The sequence below is a fragment of the Sciurus carolinensis genome, chromosome 7 (assembly GCF_902686445.1).
Source record: "Sciurus carolinensis chromosome 7, mSciCar1.2, whole genome shotgun sequence".
Classification (NCBI taxonomy): Eukaryota; Metazoa; Chordata; class Mammalia; order Rodentia; family Sciuridae; genus Sciurus; species Sciurus carolinensis.
In genome coordinates, this window is record NC_062219.1 from 22076034 (window position 1) to 22091031 (window position 14998).

The 14998-nt window shown below is 40.7% G+C and overlaps 1 protein-coding gene across 7 annotated transcripts in view; it reads right to left on the bottom strand.

Moving 5' to 3' along the window:
- The window catches only part of Phactr2 (phosphatase and actin regulator 2), a 256136-nt gene that overhangs the window by 81025 nt on the left and 160113 nt on the right, over window positions 1-14998 (bottom strand). For all 7 annotated transcript variants that reach the window (XM_047557219.1, XM_047557225.1, XM_047557222.1 and 4 more), the window contains exon 2: window positions 11378-11545. In XM_047557219.1, the coding sequence (XP_047413175.1) occupies window positions 11378-11545 (168 nt within the window). The remainder of the gene's footprint in view (window positions 1-11377; window positions 11546-14998) is intronic.

The window sequence follows — 14998 nt, forward strand, 5'->3', positions numbered from 1 at the left end:
CATGTCCTAACAGGAGGACCAACAAAGAAGGTGGTGGTTCAGACTCAGCTGGTGCAGAATTGAGGTCAAGAATATCTTTAGGAAGGAAGAGACACAATGCTGACCCTTGAATGATCAGTAGTATTTCAGTAGGTATGGCAGTGTCAGGAAGGAGCTCAGAGGAACAGGGAACAGAAGGAAGAAAGGTCAAGTGTCAAAAATACCTGGGGCATGCTCTGTGGTGACCCAGCATGACTGAAGTCCAAGGTACGTGAACTCTTTAAGGAAAGATAAGTAAGGCAGAAGAGGTCAGTTTGGGTTAAACTGAGGAGAGACAAGAAGTCTGGAATTAATTTAGGGAACAATGTGGGGTCAGTCACAAGTTTGAGGCAAGAAGTAACAGGACAAAAGGAAGATACCCCCGGCAGTATCCGGAATTATCAGAAGGAGGGAGGGAGCATTGGGGGCTTTCCCCACCGGTTTTCCCAGATCCACACATCTGAGGCTGCTGCGGACCACAGAAAGCCCTCCTCTCTGTGCCCCCCACTCCCGGAGCTGTTGGGCAGTGCCATTCCAGCACTGGAGGCTTGAGATCTGAGGAGATCCTTCCCTTAAATTCATCCCATGGTCCGCTTTATATAGAGTGCCCCTCCTGACTCCTTTGGTAAGTTCCTTTCGTAGGTACCAACTCTGTTTCTTCTTCAAAAAAGGATGGGTCCTGTTTGAGTCTTTCTGACCCCTGGCCCAGGTGTCACCTGTGCGTGGACACTATCACCATGGTCCAGAGCACCCTGGCTACCGAGGTCTGGGCTTCCCATCTCACCCATGACGCTCACCCATGACTCCATGCTGCCGACTGGACACGTGCTATTTGGTTGTACTCATTGCTCAATTTCCCTGGTCTGAGACTTGGGAAGTTGCTGTCTCAGCTACTGTGGGCGCCAGATAGCCGGTGCCGTCCTGAATCTCCCTGTCAGACATACAGGCGAGGTCAGGTAAGACCTAGAGAGGCTGCCAGAACCCCGTCTCTCTTGGCCTCTCTAGCTTTCTAGAGTTAGCTATAAATAAATATCTGAGGGCAGCAAAAAAGGCTACACCGTGCAAGAATGGAGATGTGGAACGGTCAGGACTGGACAAGAGAGGTTGAGAGGACAGCCTGCTGTTAAAGATTCTGCACTAGGAAGAAATACATCTAAGGTTTTTGGAACTCAAGACTGTAGAGGATGATGAGAGACGAGGAAGAGTCGAAGAACATCATGACATAATGTCTAGATGCCAAAGGAAGCCAGGTGTACAGTGGCAAGGAGGGCTGGGTTGGCACGAAGGCACTGCAGGCACTCCCTCGTCTCACTCAGCAGCTTCCTGCCTGTCTAGAAGGAAAGCCCCGAGAGGACAGGATGCAAAATACAGAGCACTGTCTGCCCTGCAGCATGCGGTGTAGATGGATGTGGACCAGAGGAATGGATTTTGAGTTCCCATGCTGTCCTCAGGCATGCTATCCAACAGGTCCTCAGGGAAGTGCCTGAGCATCAGATGCAGCCTGGCCCGTCTGAGTCACCGGTACTGAGAAAAAGGGCACTCTCAGAAAAAAAGGAAAGGCTAAGACAAGAGGTAAACCCCCACAGAGGTCTAGGAGAGATGAGGAGGGGACGAGAGGAGGCAAAAGAGAGGAAGAAAAGAGAAAGACAAGCAGGGCAATGACGGTTTTCCTAAACCAAGGAAGGACTCTTCATTAGTGGCAAATCTTGTAGAGACTGAAAATGAGAGAGTGACACTGAACTTGATGACTAGTTTCAAGTAATCTCAGTGGATGCTGGATGCGGTGACAGGTCCCTGCTGAGCACCTCAGGTGACACTGCAGTCATCTTAGTTTGTGGAAGTTCACACAACAAAATAGCCCAGTAATGCATTTCTCAGAATGTGTCCCCTCGTTAAGTGACACTGGACTACAGATGGAAAAGAGGGATACTTTCTGGCCCTAGACCCTAACAGAGAGACACTGAGAGCCTAAACCAGTCCAAGAGACAGTCACTTTCTGCTTTTAAACAAGGCCAAAGAACCGGAGTCAGGACACAAACCCAGTCTGCCTTTTAGGATAAGCTGTTCTTTGGGTTTAGGAGTGCTCCAAAATATGGTTGCCTCAAGGACCACCAAGGACCCTTCTTACCTGTCACCACCACAGTAAACATGTCATTACAGTCACATTAATAAATTAGTATTGTACACTATCAACTATCAAATAAAAGCCCTACAACAGAAACCTGGTCTAGGAACAGTGGTACAGTATTAATCACTGCGTAGCAGAACACAATAAAATTCATACCCATGAATTTGGCTAGTGAGCCAGGAATTCAAAAGAAGGATGAATAAAGAAGAGTTACTTTTCTTAGATAAAATTCACCTCCCTTCTTTTCTACTTATTTATGTGTATTAATTATACAAATTAAAGGTTTCACTGTGACAATTTCATGTACACATGTAATGGTCATTGATCATGACCACCCTCTGCTCTCAGTTTCTCCCCTCTTACCCTCCTCTTCCTCCTCCCCAGGTTCCCTCCCAGTTCCTAACACTCCTTCTACTTTCTGGTCAATTTATTTTATCTTATTTTTTTGTTGTTTCTATATATGAAAGAAAAGATGCAATGTTTGTCTTTTTGTGTATGACTTATTTGCTTGAATGTAATGTCCTCATTTCTTTCAAATGACAGGATTTCATTCTTCTCTATGGCAGAATAAATCTCTCTCTTATATTTTTATATGCCATGTTTTCTTTATACATTTATTTGTTGACAACAACCAGGCTGATTCCACATCTTGGCTATTGTGAATAGTGCCACAATAAACATGGGTATGCGGGTGTCTCATATGCTGGCTCCTTTCCTTCAGACATATACTCAGGAAAGGTACATGGATTTACTTTTAGTTTTCTGTGGAACCTCCAAGACATGGGGGCTGTACTAATTTACATTCCCACCAACAGGGTATAAGCATTCCTTTTTCTCCATATCCTCTTGGTGAATTCCTTCTTTTTTAATAAATAGAAATGTTATTGATTTTTATATGTTGATTTTGTACCATGCTACTTCACAGAATTGTTTATCAGAACTAAAGGTCTTTTAGTGGAGTGTTTTAGATTTTCCACGTAGGGAATCAAATCATCAGCAAACAAGGACAATATGACTTCCTTCTTCCTTTCTTATTGATATACCTTTTATTTCTTTCTCTTGTCTAATTGCTCTGGCTACAATTTCTAGTATTGAACTGAGTGAGAGTGATGAGAATAGACATCCTTGTCTTGTTCCTGATCTTAGAGGAAATAATTCCACTTTACCTCGTTTAGCACAATGTTTGCAATGTTCTCCTTGTCTTCACAGCCTTTATTATGCTGAGGTATGATCCTTCTGTACCTCTCTTATTTGGGGCTTCTATCATGAAGAAATGTGGCATTTTAACACAGTCTTTTTCTGCATTCACTGAGATAATCAAATGATTTTATCCCTATTTTCTTTATGTGCTGTATTACATTTATTGATTTGCATATGTTGAACTATCCTTGAATCCTTGGAATGAAACCAACTTGATTATGATGAATAATCTTTTAATATGCTGTTGAATTTGATGTTCAAGTATTTTCCTGAGAACTTCTGCCACTAGGTTAAACAGGGATATTGGTCTATAGTTCTCTTTTTTTGTGTGACCTTTTTAGGTTTTGATAGCAGGATAAGACTGGCTTTGTTGAATGAGTTTGGAAAGGTTCCTTCCCTTCCTATTTTATGAAATAGTTTGAGAAGCATTGGTGCTAGTTCTTCTTTAAAAGGTTGAAAAAATTTAGCAGTGAATCCACCCAATCCTGGGCTCTTCTTCTTAGGAGATTTTTTATTATTATTCTTCCAATTTCATTATTTGTTACTGATCTGTTTAGATCACTTGCTTCAATCATATTAGGTCACATGTGTCCAGAAATTTGTTTGTTTCTTCCAGATTTTTCAAATTATTGGTATATATTTTTTCAAACTATTACCTAATAATCCTTTGAATTTCAATGGTATCTGTTCTAGTTTTCCCTTTTCAACTCTAATTTTGTTTATCTGGATCTTTCTTTCTTTTGGTTAGTTTAGCTAAAGGTTTTTCAATTTTGTTCATCTCTTCAAAGAATCAACTCTTGGTTTCATTGAAATTCTGTATGGTTCCTTTTTTTCCATTTATTTCTGTTCTGATCATTATTCTTTCTTTCTACAGATTTTGGATTTGGTTTGTTCTTGTTTTACAAAGTCTTTGAGGTGTATCACTGGGTAATTTCTTTGAGATCCCTCTCCCTCTCGTCCCTCTTTATGTAAGCACTCATTGCTATAAACTCTCAGTACTGTTTTCACTGTATTCCACTAGTTCGGGTATGTTGTGTTTCCATTTTTTTTAAATATTTTTTTAAGTTGTCAATGGACCTTTATTTGTTTATATGTGGTGCTGAGGATTGAACCCAGTGCCTCATACATGCTAGGCAAGTGCTCTACCACTGAGCCACAACCCCGGCCCCTGTTGTGCTTCCATTTTAATTTGATTCAAGGAATTTAAAAATTTCCACTCTGGTTTCTTCAGTGACCCACTGTTCATTCAATATTTGTTGTTCAACCTCTGTATAATTTCTGCAGTTTCCCTTACTGTTGATTTCTAGTTTCATTCCATTGTGATCAGATAAGATGTAAGAAATTATTTCAGTTTTTGTGAATTTGTTACAACTTGCTTTGTGGCCTGATTTATGGTCTATTTTGGGAAAAGTTCCCCATGCAAAGATGAAAAGGATGTATATTCTGAAGACGTTAGATGGAATATCCTGTAGATGTCAGTTAAGTCCATTTGAATATCTACAATGTGAATTAACTTTGGTTTTTTAATGAATTTTTTGTGTGGATGATTCATCTATTGTTGAGAGTGGGGTATTAAAGTTACCCACTATTGTTATATTGGAGTCTCTCTCTCCCACTATGTCCAACAGTGTTTATTTTATGAAACTGGATGTTCTACCATTCAGTGAACATATATTTATAATCATTACATCTTCTTTTTTTTTACATTTTCAAAAAACTTTATTTATTTAACATGGTGCTGAGGATCAAACCCAGAGCCTCACATCAGCTAAGTGAGCACTCTACCACTGAGCCACAACCCCAATCCTCCTTATATCTTCTTAATAAATATTCACTTGATCAATATATAGTGACCTGTTTTATTTCTTTTTCTAATTGTTTTAAAATCTATTTTATTTGATATAATTATAATTACTTCTGCTTGTTTTCAGATTCCATTTGCTTAGAATATCATTTTCTGTCCTTTCACATTCAGTCTGTATTGGTCTAGGCAGGTAGATGATTGTTGAGTCTTATTTTTTAATTCACTGAACCAGTCTTTGTCTTTTAATTAGAGAATTAAGAATATTTATATTCAGGGTTATAACTGAAAGGTCTGCACTTGTTTCTGACATCTTCTTGTTCTTCTGGTTATTTTGAATATCCTATGTTCCTTTCTTGATGTTTTATTCATCTTAGAAGTTAGGTGGTTTATTTTATTGATAACGTTTGATGCTTTCCTATTTCTCATTTGTATGAGTACTCTTCTACTGGGATTTATTCTTTCACAAGCTCTCATGATTGTGTTTATGTCTTCCTCCTCTGGGTGTAAGATTCCCTTAAGTATCTTCTGCAGTGTTGGTCTAGTGCTCATGAATCTCCTTAATTTATGTTTATCTTGAAAGGGCTTTATTTACATTCAGTTATGAAGGATGATCTTACTGGGTATAGCAATTTTATTTGGCAGGTTTTGTTTGTTTGCTTTCACTTTAGGCAAGTACTCCACCCCTGGGGTATATCCTTAGCCCAGCAGGGTTTTCTTTTCTTTCTTTCTTTCTTTCTTTTTTTTTTTTTTTTTTTCAGGATCTGAAATACATTGTCCCATTCCCTCCCTCTGGCCTTTACAGTTTCTTCCAGAAAATCTGCTGTTACTCTGATGGTTTTCTTTTAAATGTGACTTGGCACTTCTCTCTCCCAGATTTTAATATTCTTTCTTTGTCCTGCACTTTTGGCGATTAAACTACAATATGTCATGGGGAGGTTCTTTTCTGATTATGTCTCTTTGAGGTTCTACCTGCCTCCTGAATATGGGAGTTCGTGTTTTTCCCAAGGTTTGGGAAATTTTGTCTCCACTGGCTAGGTTTTCTATGCCTTCAGCCTGTAGGTCTTCTCCTTTATCTATTTCCAATTCTGCATGTGCTTGATTTTTTAATGGTGTCCCAGAGATCTTGCATGTTCTGTTTTTATGAGTTTTTCCTTTTTTATTGTCCGAATGTGATATTTCACCAGACTTGTCTTCAGGCATCAGTATTCTTTGTTCTACTTGAGTTAGTCTGAGACTACAGGGGTTTCAACTGAAGTGTTTTTTTGTTTTTGTTTTTTTTTTTTAATCTGATTTATTGAGATTTTTATTTCCAAGATTTGTGTTTGGTTCTTTTCCAAATTTCTCTCTACTGAATTTCTCATTCATATCCTGCATTGCCTTTCTCAATTCATTCAACTGTTTACCTGAATTCCTTGGAATTCATCTAGCTTTTAAAAAATTGTTTTTTAAAATTATTTATTTGTTTGACATTTTATCTACTTTGGTAGCTTTAGAATCAGTTACTAAAGAGTTATAAGTTTCATATTGCCTTGTTTCTTCATATTTCTTAAGGTTCTATGCTAAGACTTGTGTATACATTGGGTAGATATCTCTTCTGCTTTTATGAGAGCACTCTCTTAATAAGCAACCTTCCTTGACAATGTGTTTTGGAGTATGGTTTTATTGTGCAATGTTGAGTTTTATTCCAGTTGGGTTTCAGAGTGTACTTTCCCTATAGCTTCTCTGGCTGTGATTAGTAAGTTTTGACACAAGGTATACTGTAACAGAGCCTGAGGGACCTGCTCAATCTGTAGTTCATGCAAGAGTGGGGTCCCTCTGGTAATTCAGGCTGGTGTGGTGCACACCATAGAGTATGTGGGATGCACCCCACTGGATACTCCTACAGTGGGAGTAGAAGCCCCTATCAGGTATCAGGGTTTCCATCGTCACTATTGAAACTGGTTCTGTTATGTGAAAGCAAATCTGATATTGGCTGTTTCAACTATGGGGCAGGACCTGAAGTTTTCACCCTCTGCTTGGCCCTAAGTACATTTCCTGGAGAGCTGTAGACTGAGATCAGAGTTCACTCACATCCAGACTGACAGGATATGGGAGCAACTGGTGCTGAGGACCCTTGTAGATGTCATATCCACACAAGAGTATTATTTCTCTTTGTTGTTATATGGGGATGGCTGTCCAGGAACAGAACATCAGACCCTAGAGTTTAGCACACTTGTGGTCGTATCACTGTCTAGGGGCTTTGGTCCCCTCTTCTTTAAGTTGATGCATCTGCCAAGGTTCAGGCAAGACAGCGTCATACTAGATGCTGTTCCTCTCAGCTGGGCTGAGAGTGTGGCTCAGTGGCAGTGCACAACCCAGTTTGTGTTAAGTCATGGGATCAATCCCCAGTTTGGGGTTGGAGAAGAGGGGAGTTAAAAACAAGAACAACAGAAAAGAAAGGGTAAAAAAAATAGAATAAAAATATTTTTATAAAAGGAAAAGAAAGCAGGAGAAAAGTAAAAAACTTCACAATTTAAAAAGAGAAGTAAAAGATGAAAAAGAAAAATCATAGCATATTGACTAGGGGCTCTTCATCCCCAATTCCTTCCATTGTGGTCCCCTCCAGGTGACTGGCAGGAGCGCTTTGTGGCTGAAGATCTTTGGAGTCCCTCTAAGTTGCTTTGCATATTGGACTGAGCCAGCACAGAATGTTTACCTCACTAGGCAACAATCTCTAGTCTCTTGGGCTATGTGTCCCAGGGCAGAGTCAAGCCTCTGCCTTTAGGCAGAGATTCTTCCCAGTTTCCTGGGTTGATTGCTCAAAGGGAAACACTAAGGCATGTCTTCAGGAACTTGGCAGGTAGGGAGATGCCATGGGGCCCAAAGATCTCTGCTGGGAGGAGAGGTGGCAGATTCCATGAGATCCACTAACCTTCCATTATCCTAGAGTCCCCAAATTTGGACTTCACATGTAATCACACTCAAGGGCTCATCCCCACCCCACCTCTACCTAACAGCAGATCTCCCAAACTGTTGATTGTGATTGTAAAGGGAAGCACCTACCCCTTCCCTCCACAGCACAGTCTACACTTCTCGCCACATAGAATTCTGAGTGGATTTGTGTAGAAGTCTCTCATCTGGGCCAAAACTGTCTCCTGGAGCAAATGCCCACTGAGACTGTGCTGAGAAAAGGCCATTGGGTCTTGAAGCTAGAAAAATGCAGGCACTTCTGATCCCCTAAACAGCAACAACAGAAGAACCCTTGTCAAGATGGTTCCTAGTTACGACACTGTATGTATAAGCTGGGAAAAGCAGAGACCTTCTTCAGCACCAGCTTGCGGTGCAGATCCCAGGTCTCTTGTCTCTTGCAAATTGTCAGATTCTGGGCTTGGGGAGACACCAGGGCTCTCTCTCCTCCTGAACCCCAACAAGGGGGCAGCTTCCCCTCCCCCTGTTAACCTGTCAAGCCTGGGTGCCTGACACTGTTCTCCTAGGACACTAATATCTAATATTTCTGGGCTTCGTCTGGTCACTGAAGCTCCACTCCTGCACTCTCCTACGACCCGTGACCTCAACCTGCAGCTACATGGCTGCTGTCTGGGTTCCCCTTATGAGAAGCGGAGGAGCACTGGTCTCTACCTGGCCATCTGTGTGCTCTCCTCATCCTCTTTCACACCCCCAGATACTGTGAGTCTTGCCTAAGGTGGGCTTCACAGATTGCCAGGTTGCACATGGCTTTAATCACATCTAAACAGCTCAATTTCACTGTTTGAGATTTTTTTTTTTTTTTTTTTTTAAAGAAGATTCTTTTTTCCTTGGTTATTTCCAAATGGATCAGTTTTAATCTATCCGTGACATCTTTCTTGGATATGGAAAAAAACTATCATGTTATATGTCATTTGCTGCTTTTGTCTGAGGCTTGTCTAATACTTTCCACATATCTCAGCAGAAATGAAAGTCTTATAAAAATGCGAATACAGTGACAATAACACGCTTCATCATTAAAATGAAGTGACAAGGAAAGAGCAAGTGGAAGTTCTCTGAAGATGTCTTCTCTGAGGACAGAAAAGTGAGCAGCTCAGATTCAGGTAAAGGTCAAGAGTGACAGCTGAAGAGTTGTCCATCCTCTCTTCTCATCTTCTTAATGCTGCCATCCAGAGCTGTCCCATCTTTAGTAACCAGGGTAACCTAAAGAGCTAGACTCTCCTAATGCCTAAGGAAATGTAAGAGGGAGCCACTTAAGAAGGCTCCACCTACACCGGAAGAACAGGGGAGAGAACAAGGTGCCCAGCCAGGACCTGGAAAGTCAAGGGCCTCTCTGAGGAACAGCAGAATCTGGAACTAGAGCATTGCTGATGGTTTGGATCTTAAATGTCCCTGTAAAGTTCATATGTTAAAGGTTTGGTCCCCAACTGATGGCTCTACTGGGGTGGTGGAACCTCTAGGAGGTGGGGCCTTGTCGGACAAAGTAAGTCATCGGTATGTGGCCTGGAGGGTACATTCAGATCCTGCTCCTTCCTTTCTCTCTCTCTCTGTGCTTCCCAGTCAGAAGCTGGGCTTGGGATGTAGTTCAGGTAGAATGCTTGCCTATCACGTCTCAGGCCCTAGGTTTAATTCCAGCACCATGTAAAAACAAAACAACAACAATAAAACCACCAGATGCCATGAGCTGAGTGTTTCTGCTCCGCTCCACCTTTTGTTTCCCACCATGATGTTCTGTCTCACCACAGAACAAAAGTAATGGGGTCAGCTGACCAGGGACTGAAACCTTTGAAACCACAAACAAAAATAAATCTTTCCTCCTTTCAAGTCATCTGAAGTGTTCTGTCACAGTGACAGAAAGCAGATTAACGCAAGCACCTGAGAATTCAGTTCGTTCTACTTCCAGATTTTGAAGATGAGGAAACTGAGGCCCAGAGACTGAATCTTTATTGATTAGTGTCATTTTGGTAACTTGCTGGCAAAAACTCAACCCTGTTGTTCTCACACAGCACTGCTGTCTGTCCCCTGATACCCAGTGCATTCTAACCCAGGAAGCTACCCAGCACTAAAAAGGACCCAGCTACCATTAATTCCCCCAAGGCAAGTCTCACTTCTTTATTACAGATATTTTCCAATACCTACTATAGAAAGATGAGAATAATCAACCCCCTCTACACATCGTTCAGCTTAAACAATCTTCAACTCATGGCTAGTCTTCCTATGTATCTCACCCTTCTTCCAGGGTAATTTTGAAACAAATCTCAGGTATCATTATTTCTTGTTAAGTAGCAAAGGCTCAAAGAAATTATGCAGCTACATCAGAGACACTTCTTCAGAGAGCTTTGATGTCTCTATTGCATACTCTTCAGCTGTGTGTATATTTTCTATTTAATTTCATAGCTCTAGGGCTACCAGCCAGTCTTAGCATAGACGGATAAGTTGCTCTGTGACCCTATATACGCACTGACAATATTAGACTGTCACGTAATGAGGAATTCTGGTGAAGGGATTCTTTAGACAGTAAGAAAGCTGAACTTATGTCAAGAGGCAAGCACATTTCTTCCTCAAAGAAAAACCATTGACATTCAGCACCTAAACTGGGCTAAACTGAGCTTAGATCTGGCCTGAGATTTAAAGTCAATTTCCTCCACGAGTCCATATGAAAGGCACTAAGCAATGTAATTCTTAATTTTAATAAATCCACAAATTTTCACACCAGTGGGATTATGGGTCTCCTAGGACAGAGACCATTTACTTGTCTTAATGACAGACTGGAAATTCAAAATCAAATAATAAATATAGCAACACTTTTCTTTCATACAGCCACTGAATTCTTGCCCATAGGAAAAAAGAATACATTAAAAAAATCTCTATTTAGAAGTTTTAATGAACAAGTAAGACTGTGCTACTGAACTGAGTAAATACATATGTCACTGTGAGCGTGTATAGAAATATGTCTCTGATCCCCACAATATTGATAAGTAACATTTCACCTCTAATCATCTCTTCTGCCTCCTCCTCCTCACACCTTAGTTTTCTATATGAATTCACAAATACATATTTCAAAACAAGAATATTTTAAAGAGTCAAAGTCAGTACAAAAATAGGGAAAATCAGAACTCTTGAGTTGTTTCATCCTTAAATGGAATAATTTCATTCCAAATATGAATGTTTTTCTGAACAGAAATCTGCAAAATACAGTTTTCTACCTTTTGAAAAATTGGAACAATTTATCCCATCTTGCAACAGAGTTAAGACACTCATACCTGCTGAGGTTTCTCTGAATTTGTCGCTGGTCTTCTTTTTTCTCCATTTCCAAGGCTTGAAGATTTTACCAATGGTGGAGAGCTTCCCCTTTCTCTTGAAGGGAGGTGTCTGGGAACCTGCTGTGGGGCCATCTGAGTTTGCTATGGAGGCTTTGTCCAGTCCATCAACTGTAAAAAGAGAAGTCAAATCAGAGAAAGGCTTCAATGAAAGTTTAAAATAGCATCATCTATCTCTTCCTGGACTGTTAACAGCAATCGTGCCTACTCTAATTGAATTTCACATAAAGCTTAGTTTGTCTCATTTCACAGCTGGTAGGACTCCCCTGATATCAATCAGTTAATCAATCAATCAGAAATTATAGTCTTCTTAAGTAATCATTCTTGAGAAATAAGAAAGCAAGAGACTTACATAACAGGTGGGGACAGACAAGTGAAGATCTGCAAAACACAGCTGAATCCATCAGCAACAACCACATCAATATTTTGTGCAGAAATAGAGGATTCTAAGTATTCCTGAAATAGGATGTTCCTCTGGAGGCTAGTTTGGCATTCTCAGTAATGAATATCACAGTTATGGTGTAGTTAAAACCATGGTTTCTCCTTCACAAAATACAATTTGATGCCAGGAAACTAAATTCTATTTTTATAATGCTAAAACTATCTTTTGCTCCTGTTACAAGGGAAAAGAAACGTTTTCAGCTTCAATTAAACTGATAACTATCATTAACAGCAAGAAATATGTGGGAGATGAGGGTATTATGTGTGATAAACGTATCTTTCTATGCCTTTGTCATTTTTTTTAATCAGAAGGAAAGCATGAAATCTTAAGTTGCCTTGCACTAAGTTCTAAACAGAAGGGAGATAACAATGACTTACATTAACCTAACTACCAAATTTTAGTGACAAAGAATTAGAAGCAGCCCAGAATAGATAAACTATGGCATTATTTATTCCATGAAATAGCTTTTAGCAACTTAAAAAAAATGAACAGATGGATAAATTTGCAATAAAACTAAATACAGCAAAATGTTAAGCGTTGGATCCAGGTGGTGGGTTTGTGGGGGAGGTACAATTCTTTTGTCTTCTCTGTATTTTTTGAAAACTCACATAATAAAATATTGGGGAAAAATAAATACTGAATAGCAAAAACTTGCACTTCCAGGAAGATGCAGGAAGCTCACTTATTCCAATTTCTCTTGCTAACACCATTGCATCAAGACACCGACATAAACGGCATTGAATGCATCTCAAAAAATTGGGCTGAAAGGGTCAGACAGAGAGTGCAGGCTGTGTGGTCCCATTTATACAAAGGTCAAAACAGGTAAAACGAAGTTACAGCAAAAACAAATGACGATGACAAAACGACAAACAACAACAACAACAAAGAAAATCAGAACCATAGTTCCTTCTTGGGATGGGAAGGAGGTAGGAATGAATTGAAAAGGGGCTTGAGGGAATTTTGGGAGGTGACGGAGTTTCGATAGTGGTTGGATTATGCAAAACTGACCAAACAGTATTTACGACATGGTGCATTCACTTTATGTAACATTTGCCTTAGAAAAACCATAAACTTAATGACATCCATGCTGAAGTGGTTAGAGGTGAACTGTACTCATATCCATCAGAAGTCATAAGTGGATCAATGGATGAAATGAGTAAATGGATAGATGTGCAATAAAATAAAATAGAGAAAAATGTGCTAACTGGAGGTGGTGGGTATGTGTGGGGAGTATAATTCTTTTATCTTTTCTGTAGTTTTAAAAACTTTTATAATAAAATATTGGGGCAAAACAAATTATAAAAAAAAAAGGAGCTGAATTTCCAGCAAGTGTTCCTGCTTCCAGAAAGACGGAGTACACTTACTTATTCCTATGGGTCCTGCTAAATATTACTTTAACCGCCCCCTGACCTCATGTCATGTATTTAACAAAAGTAAGAAGACTGTGTAAGGTGAAGTAGAGGTGGCCAGATCTGGGACCTTAAAATTCAAGAACCAGCATGTTGGTGAGACTCCCTGGGTTTGCTTTTGGCCTTACATACCCAGCTAAAGAAGCCAGCAACCCGGAAACACACCCAATGGGCTCAGGTCAAAAGACCCTCCCTCTAGCCACCTCTAGCAGGATAGAAAATCTGTCCATGGTAACTGCTCTGCGTGGTCAAACACCAGAGAAGGGCTGTGACCACCATGCAGGAAAAGCTGAGTGGCGGAACACACTTGTCCTCTCAGGAGGCCCTAACCAGGAGCCCTAACACCCCTGCCAGTCATGTGAGAGAAGACCGGCTGGGGAGCCAGGACCTTCACACCTGCCATCTGCTAATGAACCACCCCAGGGAGCATCCAGAATAACCAAGTGTCATTCCCAGTATTGGGCTGATGTGAAACCACTGCCCACTGGGAACAAGATCCTCCTCCCTGTGGGTCCTTGGAGACCATGTGGGTATCTGACAGTCCCACCCCTACCCAACAAGAATGAGGACCCCACCCCCATACACAGGGTGCCAACAGAGAACAAGCAGGGAAGATGGATTTTTAACTCCATGGGGGGGCGAGTGACAAGGGACACTCACTGCTTCCCAGCTGTGGAAGTGTCAGACAAAGCCAATAACAGCAGGTTTCAATGAAACCTAGAGACTCACTCATAACATACTACAAAAAAGTTCAAATTCCAGTTTAAAAAAAAAAATCACTTGACATACCAAGAACCAAGAAAATCTCAAACTGAATGGAAAAAGACAATGGATGGGTATCAGGTCTCAATCCTTGGGAGTTCTCCTTCCAAATGGGTAGGGATAAACCCCATTCCTCCTCCAAGTGAGGAGTGCTATTTGGGCAGAGGTACCCAGAGTGCTGCATTTTAGGGTCACCTGGAGAGGCAGTCCCACTCCATGCTTCTGGGAGGGTCCTAACCCTAACTTCAGCTGTAACTCACCGGACAGCGATGTGCGGGCGGGGCAGAGGGTTAGACTGATTTTGAAGCTAAGTTGCAGTAACAAAGTAAAAAAATCTCCACTTCTGCTCCTGCCAACTGCCTTCTGTGAATTAGGGGGCAACAGCCAGGGAGGGCGTGAGTGCATGGCTTCTCTTCTTCATGAGACTCTACGCTGTACTCATAAAAGATTTTAATGTTCAACAGTTTAAATGCTGTAAAATATTAAAGGACTACTACAAATCGGTGGGACTAAAATTTCTACCTTCATCTCTGACTACAAACATCTAGTTCTCGTTTGCTGACACTGGACTGTGGACTTGATCTTCCAAACCATACATCTGTTTCCCTGACCCACCGCATAAACCCTGCTTTTCTGTCTGAATCAGTAAAACAGTTTCTTTTTCTCCTGTAAATAAAAATAAATTTTAAAAATCCAAATTAAATAACTCCCACGATCACAGAAGGTGGCTGGTATAGAGATGGAATGAGGTGGTTGAGGAATGAAAAATGGAAGTCTTAATGTTAAATTGTGACTGTGTAAGAAGTCCAAAGGTCATTGCCTTTCTAGATGGTGCATAATCGTTATCTCAGGTCTGTCAAGGGCCTGAGCTGGTCCCAGTGCCCACACAGCACACACACACGCACACACATACACATCTCTTTTCCCTGATTAAATAGAATTCACTTGTGA